We start from the raw sequence: 23,487 nt of genomic DNA on the forward strand, positions 1-23,487 counted from the left end.
CTTAATATATAATACATAATTACATATTGAGCCTGGCTTTCATGATCTTTCACTGTGACACCTAATTAACCAAATGCTTATTCTGCATTGTAGGTTTTGGTGCTGGTGCTTTGGGAGCTGGTGGAAAAGCTGGATATCCTACAGGAACTGGTATGTATTGTGTGTTGGGCTGCTAGTCCTCAAACCATGTTACACATATGTCTGAGAAGACTAAAGAGTTATTTTATTGTACCGGTAATAGTAGAACCAAAGCACCATTTGTTGTCTAATTATGGTATACAAAGGGCATAAGGACATTCTCTCTGCATGGTTCCTTAGCCTCTTATTCCCGTTTTAATGGCCTGTATAATCAACTCCTTTTTCATTTTTTTGCCATATCTGTGACCAGTACAATATCCTTTTTTTCATAGACCTGTGTTATCACTTGGTCATAAGATTTGTATTGTTATTGGCTAAGCATTAGTATATATGTTCATCGTTTACATTTGGTTATATTTTGCAATTTTTATAAAGGGGTCCCTGTGTAACTCCACTGGGAATTATGTAAGTACCCCTTTGAGACATTTCAAAAATATATACCAACATACATATACATGCATACACCCACTGCAGGTCTGAAAATAGCCTAAACGAATGCTAAACTGCAAAATTTACATTTTTTTCTTGGGTAAAGTTCACTTTTCAAAGTCTTTATATTTAAATTCATATTATATGTATTTATGTTTTTCTCTCTGACCACCAATGTACTGATTTGTTTATATAATGTTTGCAATATACATTGATAATTTACAGGTCAGTTAAGTAAATGTAATATAGCAGAGTATAGGGAAAGGAAAGCAAAGGTGGAGGAAGCAAAGGAATCAGGCATCATAGCTTATAATAGTGAGGTGTTACTAGCTATATCTATACTACATTTCTAATAAAAAACCTAATCATGGTTAAAGGAGATGAAAATACTTCTGGCAGAATTGTGACGTATGTGACCACACATACCTAAGGTGCAAGGTTATGTCATATTATGAGAAAAGTATATTTACAGTATGTCTTTGACATACCGGGAATGATCTGATTGTAACAAAGCACAGTGTATTTCCTGACAGTGTTCTGTTTTTGTTTAACCTTTCGTAACCATAGTAAGTACTCTCAAGGTAATTCACAGTCATATATATCATTTTAGGAGGCTAACAGATTTTTTTTAATGCATTCAAATAAAGTAAACATATAGCATCTGTTTTAAATGTTGCACAGAACTGAAGAGCTAACTCAAAGTCGTGCATTCATCATAGCAAAGAAGGGGCTACAGAGAGACAGTCGAATAAGTCAAATATGGTATATTTGCTGACAGCCTTTAACTCCTATTATTCATTTTCCTACATCTTGGCTTAGAGACATTATGGTGACCTTCATGATCCCAAATGTGTTCTTTTAAATGTGAATTAATTTCCTATGCTCAGCTTTATCCTGTTATGGCAGGATCCCGCTGTTCTGTGCAGAATGATGTAATGAGAAACAGGTGTTGTTCTGATAGCTGTAGAGCCTTGCCAGGACTAATGATTTCTTTTTCTCTCTTTTCGATGCTTAGGCGTAGGTGCTCAGGCAGCAGCCGCCAAAGCTGCAGCTAAGGCCGGAAGATATGGTGGTAAGTTTTCTCCTTCTATATTCTACTTTAGCGGTAATATAGCAAACCTAAAGCTGAACCCCCAAAAATATAAATACAACAAGGGATAACTAGTTTAGGTATTGAATCATACTGATTTTAATCTTCCTAGATCGTAAGCTCTTCAGTTCCGGGTCCTCTCCTCCTCCTGTGTCACTGTCTTTATCTGTCATTTGCAACGCGTATTTAATGTACAGCACTGCGTAATATGTTGACGCTATATAAATCCTGTTGATAATATTAATAATAATAATACTCATATTGGCAGAAGTAGGGTAGGAGTGGGTGCCACATGCAAATATGTTAACAAAGAACATTCTCATGGAAGAGAGAGCAGAAAGAGCATAGGGTTGACTTCATCAGTCATATGTAAGCTCTTTCACTGTCTAGTTGGAGGGCTGAATATGTAGAGAAGACACCACTGTATTCCATAAAGTTTTTGTACACACATGACTTTGTTTTGGATAGAGTATAGAAGGATTAAACCCCTTGCTTGGCTGGCTTGTTTGCAGTTTGTTTAATGTCCCAAAAACATCTCCTAAAGTAAGGGAATTCATATCATAGACCTATCACCAAGTCACATTCCCCTAGTGGGCGAAAGATTTGGAATTTTTATGTAATTTCTTTTAGTGACATTGGTCACCAGTACAAATGGATAGGTGAATCATCCCAATGAGGACACAAACAGCAATAAAAAGGCAATGAGTCTAAACTGCCAAATTGTATCCAAATCAAATATGTAAAGTTTAATCTTTTGTGACCAACACTAATGACTCTTAAGTGTTGTAGTCTACACAGGTGTACTGTGTAATGGTTTCTTCCCTATCAGGACTAGATGAATAAACTATAATCCTTTGGACAGGTAATATAGGTCTCATATATGTTTTTCTTTCATGGATTTAGCTGTTTATCAGGAGATCAGCTTTTACTAATATTTCAGGAGCAATAAAAGCCAAAGTCTATCACATGGTTTTGTAGTGTGTCCTACTGGTTCACTATATTAATTTAATGTACATAAAGGCAAAAAAGACAAAATGAGTACAAGAATAATCTTTAAAACTGGTGGAAATAAAATATAACAATACAAATATTTGCAACCACTGACTAGCCTGATCTAGAACAGAATATTTCAATGTAACTGGTAGCAATGGGTAATGCCAGAAAATGTTATTTCCCCCAGTAAGGCCCCGTCAGTGAAACTAAGCAGGATTTGTACAGTTTTGTTGCCTTAGACTTTTCCCCAATGTTTGTATTAGGGTCATGTATGATAGCAACTATAATCCAAATCTACTAAAGTAGTTGCTTTTATAGCACATGTGGAAAACCACATCAGGCGGCTAACCCTTTGAACAATTACAGCTAATATAGTACATCTTTGATGTACAGATAATGCAATCCTGTTTATGGATTTTTAAAGGACTATGTAATATTATCTTACGGGCAAAATAACAAAAATATGGAAGTAACCTTAAGTATAGCAAAAATCAAAGCTTATAAATTACTTTATATCTGGTATGATCTAACTTGTTTATTTAGGCACTAAAAATATTAGGACCGGATTTTTAGCACATTTAGTTATTTGCTTTGTTTTGTTATATGGTTTTCATTGAATTTCTAAGCCTATAAATGATTAAATGCTGGTACAGTGATTTGGCTTTTGCTTTCGAAGGTTTAATAAACAATGATTTTCACTATTACCCATCTGTTTTGCCTAAAACTTTAAAACTAAGTCTCGTAATTATATGCAGTGCACCAATGTATGTTTTAAATAAATCATGAGCATCATTTCCTTCCTTTATGGTCTCATACAGTGGCTGGAGTTGGAGGTATACCTGGAGCTGGTGGCATCCCTGGTGCTGTGCCAGGTTTAAGCCCGGGAGGTGGAGCTGTTCCTGGTGTTGTGCCTGGACTTTATCCTGGAGCTGGTGTTTTGCCTGGCACTGGAGCACTGCCTGGCGCAGGTAATGCACAATGAAAAACATACATAAACATTTTTCACATTGAATTTATGGTTGTTATAAAAGTGACTGTATTCTCTTTACAGGAATACCCCAACTTGGTGTTCAGCCTGGTGGAAAACCTCCTAAATATGGTAAGCCACCAGTACTATGTTTTGCAAATATCATGGCTGTTCAGAATACTATTTTACAAGTGTCTGTATGTACTTTAATCCTACTAAAAGAGCCAATGGTGGACACTGGATCCAAGTAGGCCAATACAGCAAAAGAAAATGATTGTAATATTAGTATGTAGTAGATCAGTTAAAATAAATCATCAAAACATCACAAATATGCATCTACTGATCTGTAAATGTTAATTTATTGACCATAACTCCTTTATTCCTATTGTGGACACTTATAACATTATTTGTGGGAATACAAACTATATAATGTCTTACTATCCCTACCCTTATAATAATTACCAACAGTATCTAGATTAGCCTTTCTCAGCCCAGGTTCCATCAGAAGTTGCAATGGGTACCTCCCATATGGCTCCAATATAAATTACTCCTGATATCAGTGTTTTTATCAGCTGTTTGTATGGGTATATTGTTACCACTGGTCAGCAGTGTAAGGAGCATTCTTCTCACTGATCACCAATGTAATGGGTACCCTTCACCACCAACCAACAATCTGTGGGGGCTCTTCTCCACTGATCACCAGTGTAACATAGCACTTCACTGACCAATGTGAAGCCCCCCCACCCCCCTTTCTGACTATGATTTTAATAGGGCCCTCCTTCATCAACAGGTTTAGCTGATTTCTACTAACTTTCTAATCTGAGTTGCCCAGCATTTACCCCATTTCATTATGCAAAATTACTTCTAGCCAAATTGAAAGTTTGCAGAAAATTTAATCTATGGCTCAGACTGACATCTATAGGAAAAAATATGTAATGCAGACCAGTCCACTAAATCTTTGAAACTAATCAATAATAAAGCATAGCTTTTTTACCGTATTTTTATCTGGCAATTTTGCTAATAACAAGCTTTCTGTCCTAGGTTGACAAAGCTAACTGCACTGTAATTTTAGAGAAGCAACAATGTCACCCAAACTACTCCTCTGATTTAGGCTACAGACACCTTCTGCTCCACTCATCTCCATTACATAAAGGATTATTGCCTTTTGGGTCACACATAATAACCAATAACAATCTCGAATGAGATTTTAGTTCAGTAAAGGACAAAGACACACATTTTCCAACAAGATCAACAAGATTCAGAAAATACTTGCAGAAAATTAATTCTTTAGTCACATAAAAGGACTTGTAGGATGCAATATATAACATTGTGGGCTCTTTAAACTCTTAGGATTCTTTCAACTGTGACTACAAGGTTAAGTTGACTAAAACTTTAAAAATCCTTAGAAAAAAAGTAATTTGCAGTATTTTTTTTTTAATATCTTTTCCCTACAAAAATATCCAAACCATATTTTGTGAAAAATGTATTTTTACTGCTTTTGTACTCATGCAGTGGTAAAGGGTAGGCTATTTGTCCCAAAAGGTGTTCCTGGTGTTGGAGGTGTACCAGGAGCTGGTGGAGTTCCAGGTGTTGGAGGCGTCCCTGGAGTTGGTGGTGTTCCTGGAGCTGGAGGCTATCCTGGAGTTGGTGGTGTTCCTGGAGCTGGAGGCTATCCTGGAGCTGGTGGCTATCCTGGAGTTGGTGGTGTTCCTGGAGCTGGAATCTATCCTGGAGCTGGTGGCTATCCTGGTGCTGGTAAGTGATCCAATCATAGAAATACTTTTTTTTTTAGTTATAAATTTAAAAATAAAATAAAGAAAGACTTATTACACAGTGAAGACTACAATAACTATGAAATAATATGAGAATCTTGTCTCAGGTTAAGGGTTGAAAGGGGTAATACTTTTACTATACCTGCTGGTCCATTTTAACCAAATGAATAGCAGCTGTTCAATAGCAGCTGTGTGGGGAGTTTTAAAAAGCAATATGAATCCTAAGCCATATTTTGTATACACGTTACCATATGTAGAAAAAGTGTTTTGTATTAATATTTCTTCTATACCAGTTGCCTTTGTTTTGTTTTTTAATGCTTATCATTCTTTGTATATTTTATTATACAGGCTATGTTAAACCCCCTAAAACTGGAGGTGAGTTGCAATTACATATAAACTGTATCCATGTATTTTTTTAATTGTGAACTCTAGAAAAATATAAAATATATTGGTAAAAGTAACTAGATCCTGTTTTTATATTAGCTCCCGTCATACTATCAGCAGCGCTAGCCACACAGATTATTTTTCGTTACACATTGGTGTCAATCTAACACTTGATGTAGACTTAGATGGAGAAAGGAGCACAGCTTCATCAGTATTTTTCAGGCATTACATTATTAAAAGTTGAATAACATAAACGTATCCAAAGAATTTTTTTTTTAATACAGTTTCTATCCAAGATATGAAGGTGGGTTAATATGAATGTGGGGTATAAATTGAGGTCTTGAGATTATGAATTTTGTCTAAAGTTTAGATTTAGGGGAAATATTAAAATAGTTCTGACCAAAATGTCATATTACTTGGGGGATGAGCAAAGCTGAGATCCATTACTATGTAAGCCAATAGTAAAATCCAAATTTATGAATATAAAAAGAGGGAACAACTTGCTTGCCTAGCACTTCTGTCTTTCAACCTGGAGTTTCATTTTGTTTTGTTTTTTTCTGCAGCTGGAGTAGGTGTTGGTGGGCTTCCAGGTGGAGGTGAGTTTGTCCTTCGCGATTCTTCACATTTTAGCTTTAGTTTATGATATAACTACTTTTAATTCAATCATGTTAACAAAATAAAAAATACTTCTAACTGTAGATTTAAAAAATAGATAACATAATGTAATTTATATTTACTTAGAAAGTATTTAATAAATGATATGAGGTGAAGGTACTCACCGTGCCTTTCATCTTTACCTAGGTAGGGAAATAGGTAAAGGTATTAGCGTGCATAGGTGACTGCATGTTTCAAAACTTTTTTTTCTGAGGTCAATATTTGCTGGATCGAAATATATCCAAACATCCAAAAACTATAAAGCCTGCTGTAACAGTAGCCTTACAATATGCATAAACAAATGGAAGTTCAGGTGCAAGTGGATATATGTAAAAAAAATCCTTTTTTTAATTACAGTAGTGGGCACCTTCTTTTAAATGTCTAACTAAACCTAACAGTGGACAAGGCAACTTCATATAGCAAATAGGTCGATAAAACACAGTGTATAGAAGCAGTTGGCAGTATATCAGTTTCACAGGCCAAATGTATTACACACTAAGTTACAACTATTTCAGAATTCAGCCATCTGTAAAGTTAATAGGCAAACTACTGAAACTTTTGACTGTTTTATGTTTATATATTTACTATTAGTCTATTATAAAGCAAACAAATTCTGAATTTCATGAAACATTTTTAACCCAGTGTTTAAATCTAGATTTTCTTTGTCAATTCAACCTTTAATACTTGGTCTTGTTTTCCAGTTGGAGCTGGTGGTCTTCCTGTTGGAGGTAAGTGTTCTTATTACATGCAAGGAAATGTACAAAAAATGTGTTTGAATGGTTGATGTCTTACACGGTTACAATTGTGTCCAATTCCAGCACATATACGTAGATTCAACAAAGCTAATAAGCTCACTTGTTAACTAAGCTAAGTGACAATTCCCTTTGCAAGGGCATATTTCACTTTGCTAAGTCAACAGCTTAAATCCTCATATATATTTTATGACAGTCTGATGTTTTTTTTTTCTTTTTATCATAAGGAATACTCAATAAAAACAAAACATATAGGAATATTGAGCTGCATATGTGTTCCAATACACAACCTATAATTTGTGATATATAACCTATAAATTGTCACAAACCGAATGATTTCTAATTCTGACATATGCACCATGATACTTCATTGTAAATTTTGCTTACATACATTTTTTTTAGTAATAGTAAAGAACCGAATCTCCAGCTGTACTAATACTTAGTGTGTCCTGGTATAGTAGTTGTAAATGCCAGTTGCATGTTACTGTTATGTGTTATTGCATACATACTATATAGGTAAAAGTAACAAGTAATTATAATATCACTCATTTATCTTTTTTATTACCTAGCTGGAGGCGTCGGACCAGGTGGCCTGCCAATTGGAGGTTTGTGTTTAATTTTTATACACATAAATACAATTATGCTTAAACTTGGCAAATAATGTGTGGGTAATCTCATTATAAATATATAGAATAATAAACCTTGTGTCTGGTTTAACACTAAGGGATAAAACACAATATTAACGGATCTCTATCTTTGAGTGAATTGATAATCTTATTTTTAGTATTAGCAGGATTAGGATTTAGGCTCAGATTTGAGAAAAAGTATTTCAGAGCAGAATCTAGCACAAGAAGATGATAGGAACAGCATTCAATGGGATATTACCTCATAAAAATTTACATAAGTTGTTAAGATTTTATCCTTTAGCAACTAAATGAAAAAAAAGTGACTGATTTTTCATTTTGTGTCACATAGTTGGAGGAATAGGACCAGGTGGTCTGCCATATGGAGGTTTGTAATAATTTTACAAGTTATATTTGTGTATTTAGTTATAGTTGTTAAATAATAAAGTTTGAGTTTTAAGTCATTTATGATATATTAGAATAATGAACAATTATTCCATCTAACTTTAAATCCTAACTAGGCATGAATGATTTACTACTACTTCTGCCATCTGTCATATTCAGGTCTTTTCCTATCAGGAATGAAATATTAGACTGCAGGGGTGTAGAAGATGTAGATGTTAGGACATAAACAAAAGTTTTTCATCTATTGTTTTGCCACTTGGATTGTAAAATCCATTTTTTTCATTCGTAGTGGATAGTAGTAAAGGCTTAGAATTTCTGTCAAGTTTGTTTTGTTGTATTTTCTCATTTTTGAGAGATTTACTATTTCTATTTTCCCTGGTTAACCCTGGGAACTGAATGTAGGGGAAAAATGTAAACTTTTTGAGTTGCCATAATAGAAAAAAGTTAAGGGGTTTCAGCTATATTGAGAAAAAATAAAATAGATCAGAGCTTTTTGCAAGATAATGATAAAAAATAGGGTTTGTTGTTTTGCTTATTTTTTCACATGCTAGTTTTTGGAATGCTGTGAAAAATATCAATAAATTTTCCATTTTGCAGTGTGTAGAATTTATCTAATTATACTATTTAAAATATTTGGAAATTTCAGCCACAAATATTAGTGTCACAAAAGCCAAAGCAGCCATCAGGGGTCCAATAAATAAATGTAATTCCTGCTAATATTGGACTTAAGCATGTGGCCTAAATAGACACCATATCTATGCCAATATAAAGTAACTCATCACAACACTGGGTACCAAGAAGGGAATGTCCTAGAAATTACATTAAAGAAATTAATAATTTATTGATATGATACTATAACTAATGTGATGATTTCTTGTATCCACAGTTGGTGGTGTTGGTGCTGGTGGACTTCCAGTTGGAGGTTGGTATTAGTTGTCTTAAAAGGCAAATATTAGTTACAGTGTTAGTATACGTCTTGTATTGTATATATAAAACATTTTTAAATAGTAATAAATCATAGGGAATTTCAACAATGATATGTAATATGTTTTTTTCTAGACACTTAACTATTTATAATACCAGTGTTATTTATTACAACTTTCTCTATACATCCTTGGTGGCTCATAAAGTGATAGTAGTAAACACTGAAAATAGATAATATTGTTGTTTTAACAGTGTTATAGGAATACAGACAGTCCCAGGGTTACATAGGAGATAGGGACTGTATGTTTGTTCCTAAGTTGAATTTGTATGTAAGTTGAAACAGGTACATTATTTTAATAAATACAATTTGGACAGATGTTTTTCTCAACATATTATTAGGCAGCGTGGTGTCATTTACTGTATCCTCACTGTGAGGTATTCACAAACATTATGGAGACATTCATTAACTTCTGTAGCAAGCTGTGCTTTGATTTGCAAAAAGAAAACAACCACAGAGTTTGTCTTGGTCATTACTTACAACCAAGCAAGTCAGGCCAACCACCACCCCCCATCAAGCCTCTGTCCTGCACAGGAGTGAGCAGGGAAGCCCTTTCCTATCTAGGAGTCGTCTGTATGTTGGATGTTCTTAACTCAGGGTGTACTACCTGTACACAATGCTGTCATGCAGCCCTTCCTATAGTATAGGAGCTCATAAAGTGTTAAAGAGCCTTTAATTCCTGTTATATTAACCCGGTATTGTTCTCTTTGGCAGGTGTTGGTGGTGTAGGAGCTAAGCCCCCTAAGAACGGAGGTGAGTATTGTTTGGAAATGATAATGCTGGTGACAATACTAAAGTAGTGAACTGCCTTATTTAGGAACTATGTTGTTTTGCAAAATGTGTAGCTGTTGAGTTTGTTGCTGATACACTGTAGAAATAAGTTGTGAGTAAATGTACAAGAAACAAAATATTAGAGTACAATTTTAAATCTAACAACAAATTACTGTCTTATTTCTCAGGAGCTGGAGTTGGTGGAGTACCAGGAGCTGGCGTTGGTGGAGTACCAGGAGCTGGAGTTGGTGGAGTACCAGGAGCTGGCATTGGTGGAGTACCAGGAGCTGGCTTGGTGGAGTACCAGGAGCTGGCGTTGGTGGAGTACCAGGAGCTGGAGTTGGTGGAGTACCAGGAGCTGGCGTTGGTGGAGTACCAGGAGCTGGAGTTGGTGGAGTACCAGGAGCAGGTCAGTGTTGTCTGCTTGTACAATTTAATTTATTTAGCCTATTTCTAAGACTGCACAAGGAATGTAGAAGACTCAACACTGAATGCTATTCTTATGTAGGGGGAAAGTGGGATCAGTGTGAGGGAGTTCCTTGGCCTAAATGTTGTTTCTGTTATTAAACCATCATGAAGCAATCTGAAGCTCAGCTCAATCTGTATGATTCTCTGTCTTAATGATTGGGGGAAATTGGCGGGCTAACAAATGTCGGACAGTACCCAAGCATATTTTATTTATTAACCAAATAGATTTGTCCATTATTTATTTTTGCTGGACTATTACCAGTTCAGAGCTTGTACTAAGACTAATGTTGGCCATGCATGAATCATTTTTTAGGGACCATGAGCATGTGTTATTTTCTTCAATTTCACCCAGGCTACAATCGGAATTACAGTCCACATCTAAACATCTCTATTCTACCCCCTGTCATTTTGCTTTTTAATTCAAACTGAAAGAAAATATAATTTAAAAAGTTCTTACAAAAATCTACAAATTTTTATTTATAGATCTGATCGAAAAATGGAAATTATGAGATTATCTAGCAGAAAAATGCAATAGACTCCCCATTGTACATATATTTCATGCATTTTCATGTTGGGTGATTGCTGTACCTTACTTAATTTTGGTTGTGGTTGTCTAATTGGACCGGGTGAGGTCCCATAAAGGAGATGTAAACAATGCTAGAATTTACATAACATAAAACAAATAGGTTCACATTCATCTAATTAAAATGAAAAATAAATTATATTTTCATTTTACAATGTAAATTGTTTTTGTTGTACTCTGTAAAATACTAAATAGCGTTGTTTTTCATAATTTTAATAGGATACCCAGCAGGAGGCAAGCCACCTAAACCTGGTAAGTACACTGATCCTGTGACTGTACTTTAAGATTAACTTTCCACTTGAATAGATAGGTCTGCTTGTACACTTTTGCGCCCCTTCCAAAATCACCTACTTTTAGTAAGTGAAGATAAAAATTATGAGTTATACTTACCTTAGCCCCATCCTTATCCTAGACCAGAAACTCCTCACTCTTCTTTCAGAAAGGTTCATGTGAAATGCAGAGCTTGCAAACCACCATACATCACATAAACCAAGGCGGTGTGCATGCTTAGCTTTGTTTTTGCTTTGCTTTTATTAGCAACACCATATTTAAAAAAAGGTTGTAACAAGACAGAAGAACAGTCCAATCAATGAAAATAATTAAATGAAAAGTAAAGGGCAATGAGTGTGAGTGACAAAGGGCAATGAGTGACAATATTGTATATAAAAATGTGGCGAAAGGGATGAGTATATAGTTATATAATTTTTTGGTCTGCCCTTGTTTTTAGGTTATGGTGCTGGAGTAGGACCTGGAACTGGATTGTTAGGTGGAGCTGGAGTAGGACCTGGAGCTGGATATGGAGCTGGTACTGGACTGCTACCTGGAGCTGGCTTAGGTCCTGGTGGTATAGGTGGTGTAGGAGCAGGCGGCAAACCCCCCAAACCAGGTACATACTAATTTCTTACAAAAATCAAGATAACTACTTTTAATATGAAAAGCTAGTGATTGCTGGATTATTTGATTGACACGCTGTAACAAATTGGGGATCATAAGCTGAGTTAACTTGAGTACTGGTTACCCCTTTTTTCAGCTGCCTATCACTACTTTTAAAAGTTGTGATAAATCACAAAAGTGGCAAACAGGTAATCAGATAAATAATTCCATTTATCTGGCAAACAAGGTGTTAGCCCTTTGCCAAATGAGTCAAATAGAACAATTTCAGTAAGAAAATTGGTTTCTAAACAGCTATTGTTCTTTTCAGGTTATGGCCCTGGAGCCAGTCTCGGTGGTGGTGCTGGAGTTGGTGGTCTAGGTGCTGGTACTGGACTTGGTGGTCTAGGTGCTGGTACTGGACTTGGTGGTCTTGGAGCTGGTGCTGGAGGTGAGATTTGAATAGAATTTCTATAACTAATCCATTACTTTCATAAAACATATTTTCATTGTTTTTATTACAAATTTGCTTTTAGTAAGAGAGTTTTCTATTTTAATAATGATTTATTTTATAGCATTGTACACTACAACCCTATGTAGAAAAAAGCTAAACATTAGTATCATGAAACTCAACAGCACCAAGTGGCTAAAACTTTTTTATGCAAGACTGGCAGTTTCTTTTTACAAGGGAGTATGTTAAAAGCATGTAAGCATCCAACATAAGCAGAACAAGATTTAAAAAAAAAAAGTCTTGAAAAACTGGGACTAGACCATGATCTCACTGCTGACCTAAAGTTAGTTGACGTCTTTATAAGGGCAATAAAATGCAGTTGGCTGTTTGGAAATCTAATGTTCCCTGGAGCTACATGACTAAAATCCATAGAAACACCCTAAGCTGGCAATCCATCTAAAAAGGAAAACCTTTTTATTCTAAAATGAGGAACATAGATTACTATGAGTCACCAGATATGCAGCTGTAATGTCACCGTGTGATGGCTGTTTACTGGACGGAGTGAAGACATTAAGCATGTGCCTGAGTGTTCACTGAGCTCTCCAACCAACTCTAGTCTCCGGGGGCCATTGACAGCAATCCAGGAATACTAAATTACTGCAGATAAATAAATGTTATGTTTAGTTAATTGGTTAACTACATGCTAATTTGAGAAACCTTAGCACTACGGCCAGTCAGCGACCCAATGGGACTGTGATTTACAGCTGGTAAAAAAAGTGTTGAAGGAAAATAAATAAACTGTATTCCTCAGGCATGAAGTTGCTTTTGACAAGTGAACCTAAGATCTAAGCTCAGGACTATGGGCAGGGGTTGTGTGCTGATTGTGAAAGCAGATCAGATCATTAGGATATGGTTATCAGCTGACAAAATATATATACAGGCCTGTTGAAGCTGTTTTGATTACAGTTTACTGTTGTCAGATTAGTTTAGATATTTTGCCTAACTGGCTATTGTTAAATTGCACTGCATGTTGTGCATACTCACAGCACTTTATTGCTTTTTGTTATATTTTATTGAAAAAGACTGTTCAAGTAATTGATGTATTATTATGTTTGAAAGGATTGGGTGGAGCAGGAGCTGGAGGAAAACCACCTAAGCCTGGTAAGAATTAATATTTTTTACCAACAGAAGAGTATAAATCTTTACAGCTGCATTAATATAACAAGCCAATAGCAGCCCGTTACCTACATTGCTGCAGCATATGAAAGAATAAAATCTACCATGTTTAGTCTTACACAGTTTCAGCAGTTATGGTCTAGAAGAAAGCAAAGCAAAATCTCCTTTGTAACTGTTGTTTCCTGTACTACTGTTGTTCCTGTAATTTTGCTACAAAGGAGGAAAACAATTAGAACCCAATATCCAAGGGCAGGTAACTTCATTAGTTGGTCAAAAATTCCTCTCTTAGCCTTAAGTAATTATTAATATAGATATTTTTGATTTTTGCAAAAAAAAAAAAAAAAAACCTAATCAAGTTAACACAACTTAACCAATTGGGATGTCGGACCCCTTCCTAAAATGATGGAAAAATCTTTTTTATTTACATATACAACTAATGTTGTACATGCTTTAGCATAGAAAAGTCAGTTGCCAAATGTTTATACTGGTTATACTTATAAATATATTTGAGCAAGTCTATTATTTTTCTTCTTTTGTCCTTTGCCCAAAGTTTTGCATTATTACTAATAGAATAATTTCATGTTGCAAATAAAATCTATCTTATGTATATATAAACATTTGCATTCACTGCATTCATGACAGTTTATATGATTGTATAACTGGGGATTATGAAAAACTGTAAAAAGTGAACACGTTTGTGATATAATTTATCTGTTTTTTCAGGTTATGGGCCTGGAGCTGGTTCAATAACTGGAGGCGGTTTTGGACCTGGAGCTGGATATGGACCAGGAGCTGGATTTGGACCTGGAGCTGGTATTGGAACTGGTGCTGGATTTGGACCAGGAGCTGGATTTAGACCAGGTGGAGTTGGAGGAGCAGGTGAGGACTCCATATAAAATCTGCTTAGTAGAGAACTAATCTAAAACGAACAATAATAATTCATGCACAGAAGGCCGACACTGTGCAATGAATAGAAGTAAACTTTGTTGCTCTCCATTAGAATGACCATATCGTTTGGGCTGGGAGTACACTGGCAAGTTTTCATAGCACGGCCTTGCAACTAAATTTACCCTTTTCTTAGCATTCTATAATTACATATTGAGAACAAGTGGCTCCCTATAGTGTATGGCATGTAGTAGAAATAATCCCTAAAGTTAACACAATGTTTCAAATTTCATGTTACTACAGGAATAACAATCAATCGCTAATTGTCAACTATTAACGAAAGCTTATTATGAAAAACACATTATTAGTTTATTATTGATGAAAATAATTAGTATAATCAGAGATATAGGAAGATGAACTGCTCCCTCCCATCTAGTGCTTCATTTAATGTGGAGAGTTGCCTCCCTGGTCCATAGTTAGGTTGGGTAGGTGGAAGGAAAAAGACAAGATCTGCATATTGTCAGCTGTCTATTTTTTTCAGCATATGGTCAGTTGTGATTGATAAGATTTTCAACATGTTTACTTTAAAAAGTGCTTACAACAAGAAGTATTTACCTTAATTTTACAATGTGCATTCTTTGTGCATAATTTAATAGGGTCATTATGTATGTGGCACATAAGTCTCAGTTGTCTTAGTCTAGCAGCTGAACAGTGTTCAAACTAAACATACCACAAACACTACAAAATGTTGTATATACAACCAAAGTTTGCTGATGCACTGTCTCTTCCTATGAGCCCCAGCACCTGTTTTCTTATTCTAGTCTGCAGCATAGAACCACAGATGTGGTACTCTGGACAGACATTTTTGGGACTTGGATCATAACTGTATAGCCAGAAATGGGGCCATAAAAGCAATGCGTTCCTAAGATTGCATCACAAAAATCAAAACAATAATAAAACCAGACAGAGGATAGTCACTGTTTTTTTAATGGAAGTAGATAAGTATCCAGGAGAATAAGCCGGGAAACTGTGTTTATTCTTTGTTTAATCTCAGTGGAACATTATGGACAGAAAACAAACTGCATACATCTGGAGGAGAACAAGTGAAACGCAGGCCGTATGTAACATGCCCAAAAAGAGACAGAAATAAATATCCAGCGTTACTGAGAGATGATGACAGAACAGCTGTTTTAGAGGCTGTATTGTCCTCGATTTTTTTGTCAGAAAGGATACAGATGGTCAGTGAATGAGTGAATGTTTTCTTTTTCTTGCAGGCCAATACCCAGGAGCTGGTGGCAAGCCACCAAAACCAGGTAAGCCTAAGATGGTAATATTGGCATCTTACAACTTTTTATAATGCTGTGTTGGTATGTAACACTAATTTATTTGTTGATATCCAGGATATGGTGCTGGTCAAGTAGCAGGCATAGGTGGTGCTGGTGCTGGTTATGGACCCGGTGCTGGAGCTGGTTATGGACCCGGTGCTGGAGCTGGTTATGGACCCGGTGCTGGAGCTGGTTATGGACCTGGTGCTGGAGCTGGTTATGGACCTGGTGCTGGAGCTGGTTATGGACCTGGTGCTGGAACTGGATTTGGGCCTGGAGGATTAGGAGGAGGTAAGAGTTGGCTACAGCTTTTCCCTGGGGAAAAAAATATGAATAGCTTAATTAAGACCAGCCCTTATACCTAATTATCTAGTCTCTCCTGTTTTGTTAGTGAAGATGACCTATACTTGAATATATATTGATATATATATTGATGTCCAACAAGTACCTTTTAACCCCATGCTAAACTTCCAGTAGTCAGTCTGGCTCAAGAGCCCATTCTTTCAAAGTAGTAAGAAAAAAAAAACAGCAAATAAACAGATGTTATTCTTTTGATAAACACAGAGAATTACTGAAAAAGTCATTAAAATAAAACCTTATTTTATCCTCAGGTGCATACCCAGGAGGCAAACCACCTAAGCCAGGTAAAGACACAGCATACTTCATTGGGCTAAAGAACACTCTGTCATTCTACCCATTTCCATGTCATTTACATGCTCGTCTCTTGGCACAGACTGGGCTCACAGTACTCCAGGACTGATTGGAGCTCATTTGTCTTTCACATTTAATGTACAGCGCTGCATAATATGTTGGCGCTATATATATCCTGTTTATTAATAATAATACTAATAATATTAAGCACCACTCCAGTCCTGGCATTGGGCCAGAAGAAAAAAATATATATGTATACTTTACAATTAGTTATCAAAAATGACCACAGTTAAGGTTTTTGGATGGTGGGAGGTAAGATTAAAGCGTACCAAAACTCAGAAATGTTACTTTACAGGGTAGGGTAGACAACTCTTTTGTGTAAGGTAAAAATTCTGTTGTTTGGATTTTTTTTTTTGGTGCAAGACCCTTTTTTTTTAACCACCCCCTAACTCTCGATTGCTTGCGATCGAGCATGAATGGGAGCACAAAGCCTCCCGGGAAACCTACGTCACAAGCACCTTTGGGTGCTCTTTCTGAGCATGCCCGAGCCTTTTCGTGCAAAGAAAAAAATATGCCAATCTCATGCATGCGCAAGTTTTTTTTATCCTACGTCACCCAATCTCGCACCTGGGTAGGGTAATGTAGGATGAAGAACCCAGAAGAAGGGACGAAGATGGTGGCACTTGAAGTGCTGGCTCGAAGACAGATGCCGGAACGACGCGGGACCCAGTTGAAGAGACCTCCGAATGGATCCGACTGCCCTGCAGGATTTTAGTTTAGGTCCTCCTTAAATATATATATTTATTACAACTTTCATGTCACTGATGCTTTTAATGTTTTGTGATATATACAGTAATAACAAGCTATTTTTATATTATCAGGTTATGGAGCTGGTGCTAGTTTAGGTCCTGGAGGATTAGGAGGCGCAGGGCTTGGAGGTGAGATCAATTCTCTCTTTACAAAGTAGTTAACTTACTTAGCAAAATATTCTTCATGTAAATTATTTTATAGAATGCACAGATACATCATTTAACTGATTTTATAAGTGACTGTTAATTACTAGGAAATTGTCTTATATAATATATCCCATAATATTTACCTACAGCAACTTTTAAGTTTATGTAAGAATTTGCATGCTACTAAATTAGTTGTGAAAATATTTTATATTTCAAAATATTTCATATACTAAAAAGATTTATAGTTCGGGTTCTTTTGGGGTATAGTAGCACCTTAAAAAACATTGAGAGAATCTCATGTTTAAAAAAAAAAAATTTCTGTAGGTTTTCAAATTACATAGACATGCAATAATTTTCTTTAACAAAATTACAATCATGCAAAAAGTTTTGCAATATTTCTTGTTTGCATTCTGTGTTCTAAACACTAGAGGGCAGACACTCCTAATGTAAAATATTATCTATGTATGTATGTACATATTTATTTATTATAATAAAATGTTTTTCAGGAGCTGGAGCTGGACAAGCAGGATACCCATTAGGAGGTAAAATATATATTTTTTTCATTTTACATTATTTTTAGAAACTGTCAATACACACACACACACACACACACACATATATATAAATTTATATTAACTCAATATTTCTAATTCTGTTTGCAGCCATAAAACCAGCCAAATCCTACTACAGAGGTAATTTTATACCCAAATGTTATGTTTTTAACTATATTAATAAATGTTTTTAATTAGTTTAATAAGGTTATGTTTAAAAATCTAAAACATATTTCAAGGAATTTCTATAAATTATTTGTTCTGTAATACAACTTTAATCTGCAGCCAGTTTTCTATAGTTCGGAAATAATGGAAGCATGGCTTTATGGTATGAGGACATTCATTACACTCCTCACTGTAATTCCCCTCCTATATACAGTAATTGGCTCACTGCAACTTATGTCAGTGTTATTGTATCTTAACTATAGGACTAATCAAGATGTTACGGCAGGCAGATTCTCCCACCCAAAAGTTAGGTAGTAGTATGTGGCTGCAGAAAAAATTCCTTAATTTATTATCTGAGTTTATTTTAAATAGCAGCAGGAGAACTTTACCTTTAAGTTTTCCAAAATCTTTGCAATACATGCAACATGCAAATTGATAACCTTTTCAAAGGCGAAGTTACACTTTAAGGGAAAAAGTATACCTAAATAGACAGTTATAAAAAAATGTCAATTTGTTTGTTAGGAAACACCCAACTGCTATATGTGTTCCAAAATGTAACAGTATTACATGCATTGCAGTGGTGACTGTATTTGTAATTAAAGGGAGACTTAAATGCCATAAATATTCAAAAAACATAACGGTATTGAAATTAAGTTAAAAATAAATTCTATGTGCTGTATAAATGAATCTTTGCTACCACTTTGCTAAGGTGTTTGGCCTGTTGCATACAACATTGGAGCAATTCATTAAAATGTGAAGCCATTTGTTCCAATAACCTGAACAATATATCTGTGTCAGAGTGATACAAATATATAGGAAGCCATGTAAAGAGGGAACATAACCTGCCAATGCTTCTGTACAGAAACAAAATGCATTATATGTTTGTTCCTACATTGATGTTCCTTCTATATATTCATCTCTTTAGTGCTGAACTGATTGTATTTGAATTTATAATACTCTGGTAAGACCAGTTAGTTAGTCACTCAATGCAAATCAGAAATTAAATATTAGGTCCTATATACCCTAATCAGAATAACAGTCAGTTGCTTGACGTTCAACTGAAAAAAAAGAATTGAAAGCATCGAAAAACAACCAGATATGATTAAGAGCTATCGACAAAATCCAGCTATTCCCTTTCTTTAGTTTTTAGTTATTTTTCAAAGAAAAGAATAAACATGCTGTATCAACCATGTATACAGGATAGAATGGGGTCCTAAGCAAGGTAGTAGCTTTAGCCCTTCTATCTTTTCAGCTGACATTGAGAAAAAAGACAATTGCACAGAAACACTGCTACATTTGTGTTTTCTGTACAGACCTAACCCTTCTTTATCAGAAACCAATTGCCTATGAATGTCACAGACAGGAGCTTAAAATTTGTGGCTTTTTCCCCTGGACATCTAACAGTCCTACTGTGCTGCCTAGGTTTCTGTGTGAATTCTCTACTATGAGGTCTTCATGTTGCTATAAATCAGCATTTCATAGGGGAGTGAAGTAGTATGCTTATATTCCTTATATTTACCTTATATTTATATTACCCTACAATTCGCTACTACTTTTCACAAGAGCAATAATACATAATGTAGTTGTTATGTATATCATAAGTAATGAGAGAGAGAGAAGGAGGAGGAGGAGGTTAATTATTAAATATTACCTTGCTCCAAAATGGGTATGTTGACACATCTGCTGGATTTTGGTATTTACTTCTACTTTCTCTAATGGTGAGCAATTATAACAATTGCAACCCTTTTCACAAGGTTGCAGCAAGATACCCATCTCTTTCAACTTGACTGTCCAGATCTTGGTTTATTACATATTAATGAGTATCAAGTTTTGGATTATGTGTTTGTGGTAATATCTCACCACTGTGGCCCTTAAAAGATCTGAGAAACCAGCATAGGATTCAACACGGTGGGAGAAGAGGAAGCAATCTGTATATCTGCTTTCAGATAACTATGTTAGACTTTACAAAACTAAATCCCAAAGAAAGTACGATACTAATCTAAATTCTAACTGTGAATTGAACTAAACTAAATCCCAAAAAAGTTCTGTACTAAACAAAATCCTGTGAATTTTACTAAACTAAATTCCAAAGAAAGTTCAGCAAGCTTTTGAAAAAAACAATATGAATTCTAATATAAGCAATCTTGTGTTAATAATCTTTTTTTTGTAGGTGGTGGTCTCTGTGGCCAAGGAAAGTACTGTGGCAGGCGGAGAAAGTAACCAGCCAGAGAGCTACGAGTAACCTCATCAACTATGGTGCTACTGCATGGTGTGAATGTAAAAGGATTCAAGTATCTCCCCTGTTCTACCCACAGATCCCCCGTCTGAAATCCTTCCCCATCCTTCCATCCACCTTCTCCTAGCTTAGAACATCCACCTGTATACAGTGAGTCAGGCAGCTACAATTTATGCAATGAGCCTGCAGTCTGACATTAATAAAATAGCAGGCAAACATATATACGCATACAAGTTGATGCTGTATGAATATGTCTGTAATGTGTGTATGTGCCAATAAATCAGAACACAGTCTATGAATACACACTCTCCAGAATTGTGCATACTTGTATACAGTAAATTCAGACATAACAAGTATGAACATACATGCACTATATATATAAATATATGTAAAGTATACAGACATGCACACATCTATACAAAGGAGTTGGTTGGCATTCATCTAGGCCACCATGAGACTACAAAGTCCACTACAAAGGCTGGTGAAGTGAAACCTGCCAATGGTGCTACCGACTTGATCTTAGACAGATGAGTACTGTTAAAGCACCAAACAAACTCATTTGTATCACCATGAAGGTTTTTGTTTTGCCTCAAGCAATATAAATAGTGGAAATCTAAGGACTACTGGTGGCTTGGGTCTGGGCCAGTAAATAAGATTTGCCCCCTTGCCTATTACACAGCTGACAATCAACCCCTCTTTTTCTGACCCTTTGTCTTGTTCCTGTCTCTCACACCATGGCCCCAATAAGTTGTTGTTGCTGTAACTTATACTTGGAATTAAATCCAATGTTATGCAATTGGCCTGCAACTGTACAGGATATTTTTTTATATATGTTATTTGTCTTAATGAAGTGTGTGACTTCTCCCTCTCCAAGGGGGGAGTGTGATGGAAGAGAATTTAGAAGCATCATTCTTGAAATTTACATATTTCCTACCTTTTTGCAATAAAATGCAGAGCGTAGCTTTTTTTTTTGTTTTTGGTTAATGTGTGCCATTCTCTGCAGATTTGTTAAAAGTGGAAGGCATTACCCTTTATTTCCAGGGGGCTAACTAAAGTTTCTCTGAAGTTAGGGAGAGAGGCAATGTCAAGAGAGCAGGGAAGGCGAACTGATATACTTGTAATTAATATTTTTATTTGTTGCCAAAGACATTTGTAACATATTTAAACCTTGAGGCATGAAAGAAATAAAAAGTAAAAAAGGTTGTAGATTACATAGAATGAAGTCCCCCCTCTCAGGCTTTGTTCCCTCTCTTGTCTTCACTTAGTCTTTCCCGCTAACCAACATGCTGCAGGAAGCTCTGAGTCTTCCACCCCACATCTCTGTTTGTGAGGGGTGTGTTTGATGTGTGAATGCCTTAGTTTACTGATCACACCCTCACCTTCCTCCTCTCAATATATATATATATATATATATATATATATATATATATATGAAACCCTATTGACATAGTTGATATAACAAACAAGAATGTACAAAATAAACGTGTATCTAAAGGCAAAAGTTTTGAATAGTTAAAATAGCTTTTTCTTCTGTCTGTGTGCCATTGGTGAAACCACCCTACAATTTCTGGGCCAACAGTACGTGGAGGGAAATCACGTCCTATACAATTGTCACAAATACAGGTGTCTTGTGGGTAAATAGAAGATTTACCCACTATTTCTGCTCAGACGACAATTGTAGTAAAAGTTTTCTATTTCTATTATTTTCGTGTTCCAGTGAAATAAGTCATCAGGACAATGAAGAAGTAAATCTGCCCAGTGGGATCACAGACAGCAATGTAAACTTGACAAACTAAACTAAACTGTCACCATTCTTTCCAAAATTTAAAAGCTTTTCTTGGCTTGAGATGTGATGGAAATGAAGTGCTTGGGATGGGAGTGTGGTTGAGCCTGCAGTCAACTGCAAGTTTGAAATGGCCCTCAGGCTTGAAATGCCAACAAGAAACAAAGCATTTCTTCTCTGTCAAACAGTTGTTTCCTGTCTAGATATAGTTGTGTACAGTTCACCCAATTTCCTTTCTTACTGATTTGGCCATCTGAGAAGCTTTTTTTGAACACCTGCTAGCAATGTAAAATTGGTATTTTCAAACACCACCTATATGTCTCACTTGCAGAAAGCATATTGTTTCCAAGAGTTAATACTACGTTTAATAAGTAGAAGGATTGGAGCTCACACAATACAGACTTAGTAAACAAACCCACAACCAGCATATATAAGAAACATTCTTTGTGCAGGAGATGACACAAAACTTAAGTTTACGGTAGTGGAGTAGAAGATTTTCAGACTTTCTCACAATAAAAATGTGTGAGATTAGAAGTCATGGTAATATACAGGCCCACGCTAATACTAGTTGTGTCTAATCAGAGATTTTCCCTCCTTTATCATACAGCTGTGTATTGTTTACATTGGAGCTACTGAGATTTTGCTCAGATCTATGTATTTTACTGATGAGGTAATGGGAGAAAGTGACCTAGAATTGATCTTGTTCAACAAGTTTTATTCAATAGCAGCAAGAATGTTGTATTCTCATGCTAAAGGCTTTTAGTCAGAGTAAAAGTGCTGCATTTTTACATGTTTGTCAGACTTTAAAAGCTATAAAAGAAGAATGAGGAACAATGAGTGAGAATGAAACTACAAAAATCACTACTACAGAAGAATGAAGAACAATGAGCCGGAATGAAACTACAAAAATCACCTGAACAAGATGAATAGCACTTTTGTTAACACAGGGAGTATGAATACTAGCGTGGTTTAAAAAAAAATTAAGAACTGTAACCGCACATATTCTGGTTTTCAAATTTACACTGGGTAGTAGAAGTTAGTTGCTATAAATTAATATTTCAACCCCTCTTTTTTTTTTGCTATGATTATAAGTAAAGACACTTAGAGACCAGTTTTGGTATAAGTTAAAAAAATTGGGAGTCAAATTTAAAATAAAAATAGAGTTGTGCTTCTCACACGGAACATGGACTGCAGTAAAAGCTGGAAGGAGGGTCTAAACTTTACACTTTCCAAAATGAAAACCTTGGCTGGCAACTGACACCAAAACCTATGCACTTCATAATATACTGATAACATTTTTTTACTAAGGCTTTACTAAACTAAGCTCCACGATGACTAGTAAAAGAGCTTTTGTTGGACAGAGAAATAGCAAATTGTGTTCTCTGCAATATACACATATAGCCAGGGCTTGGCAGCACCTGACACCA

At 35.6% G+C, this 23,487-nt stretch overlaps 1 protein-coding gene across 3 annotated transcripts in view; it reads left to right on the plus strand.

Moving 5' to 3' along the window:
* The window catches only part of ELN (elastin), a 56,334-nt gene extending 34,665 nt beyond the window's left edge, over nt 1-21,669 (plus strand). For 2 of the 3 annotated variants that reach the window (XM_072428716.1, XM_072428721.1), the window contains exons 18-43: nt 94-150; nt 1,583-1,639; nt 3,469-3,618; nt 3,702-3,749; nt 5,160-5,372; nt 5,738-5,764; nt 6,337-6,369; nt 7,129-7,155; nt 7,749-7,784; nt 8,155-8,190; nt 9,094-9,129; nt 9,904-9,942; nt 10,149-10,229; nt 10,301-10,369; nt 11,231-11,263; nt 11,739-11,897; nt 12,213-12,332; nt 13,452-13,493; nt 14,232-14,387; nt 15,668-15,706; nt 15,794-16,009; nt 16,330-16,362; nt 17,251-17,307; nt 17,832-17,867; nt 17,988-18,017; nt 20,212-21,669. In XM_072428716.1, the coding sequence (XP_072284817.1) occupies nt 94-150; nt 1,583-1,639; nt 3,469-3,618; nt 3,702-3,749; nt 5,160-5,372; nt 5,738-5,764; nt 6,337-6,369; nt 7,129-7,155; nt 7,749-7,784; nt 8,155-8,190; nt 9,094-9,129; nt 9,904-9,942; nt 10,149-10,229; nt 10,301-10,369; nt 11,231-11,263; nt 11,739-11,897; nt 12,213-12,332; nt 13,452-13,493; nt 14,232-14,387; nt 15,668-15,706; nt 15,794-16,009; nt 16,330-16,362; nt 17,251-17,307; nt 17,832-17,867; nt 17,988-18,017; nt 20,212-20,261 (1,880 nt within the window). In that variant the 3' untranslated portion in view covers nt 20,262-21,669. The remainder of the gene's footprint in view (nt 1-93; nt 151-1,582; nt 1,640-3,468; nt 3,619-3,701; nt 3,750-5,159; nt 5,373-5,737; nt 5,765-6,336; nt 6,370-7,128; nt 7,156-7,748; nt 7,785-8,154; nt 8,191-9,093; nt 9,130-9,903; nt 9,943-10,148; nt 10,230-10,300; nt 10,370-11,230; nt 11,264-11,738; nt 11,898-12,212; nt 12,333-13,451; nt 13,494-14,231; nt 14,388-15,667; nt 15,707-15,793; nt 16,010-16,329; nt 16,363-17,250; nt 17,308-17,831; nt 17,868-17,987; nt 18,018-20,211) is intronic. The other variant, XM_072428728.1, reaches the window with a different exon arrangement.
* Nucleotides 21,670-23,487: the final 1,818 nt, after the last annotated feature.

This window comes from Pyxicephalus adspersus, chromosome 1 (genome assembly GCF_032062135.1).
Source record: "Pyxicephalus adspersus chromosome 1, UCB_Pads_2.0, whole genome shotgun sequence".
Classification (NCBI taxonomy): domain Eukaryota; kingdom Metazoa; phylum Chordata; class Amphibia; order Anura; family Pyxicephalidae; genus Pyxicephalus; species Pyxicephalus adspersus.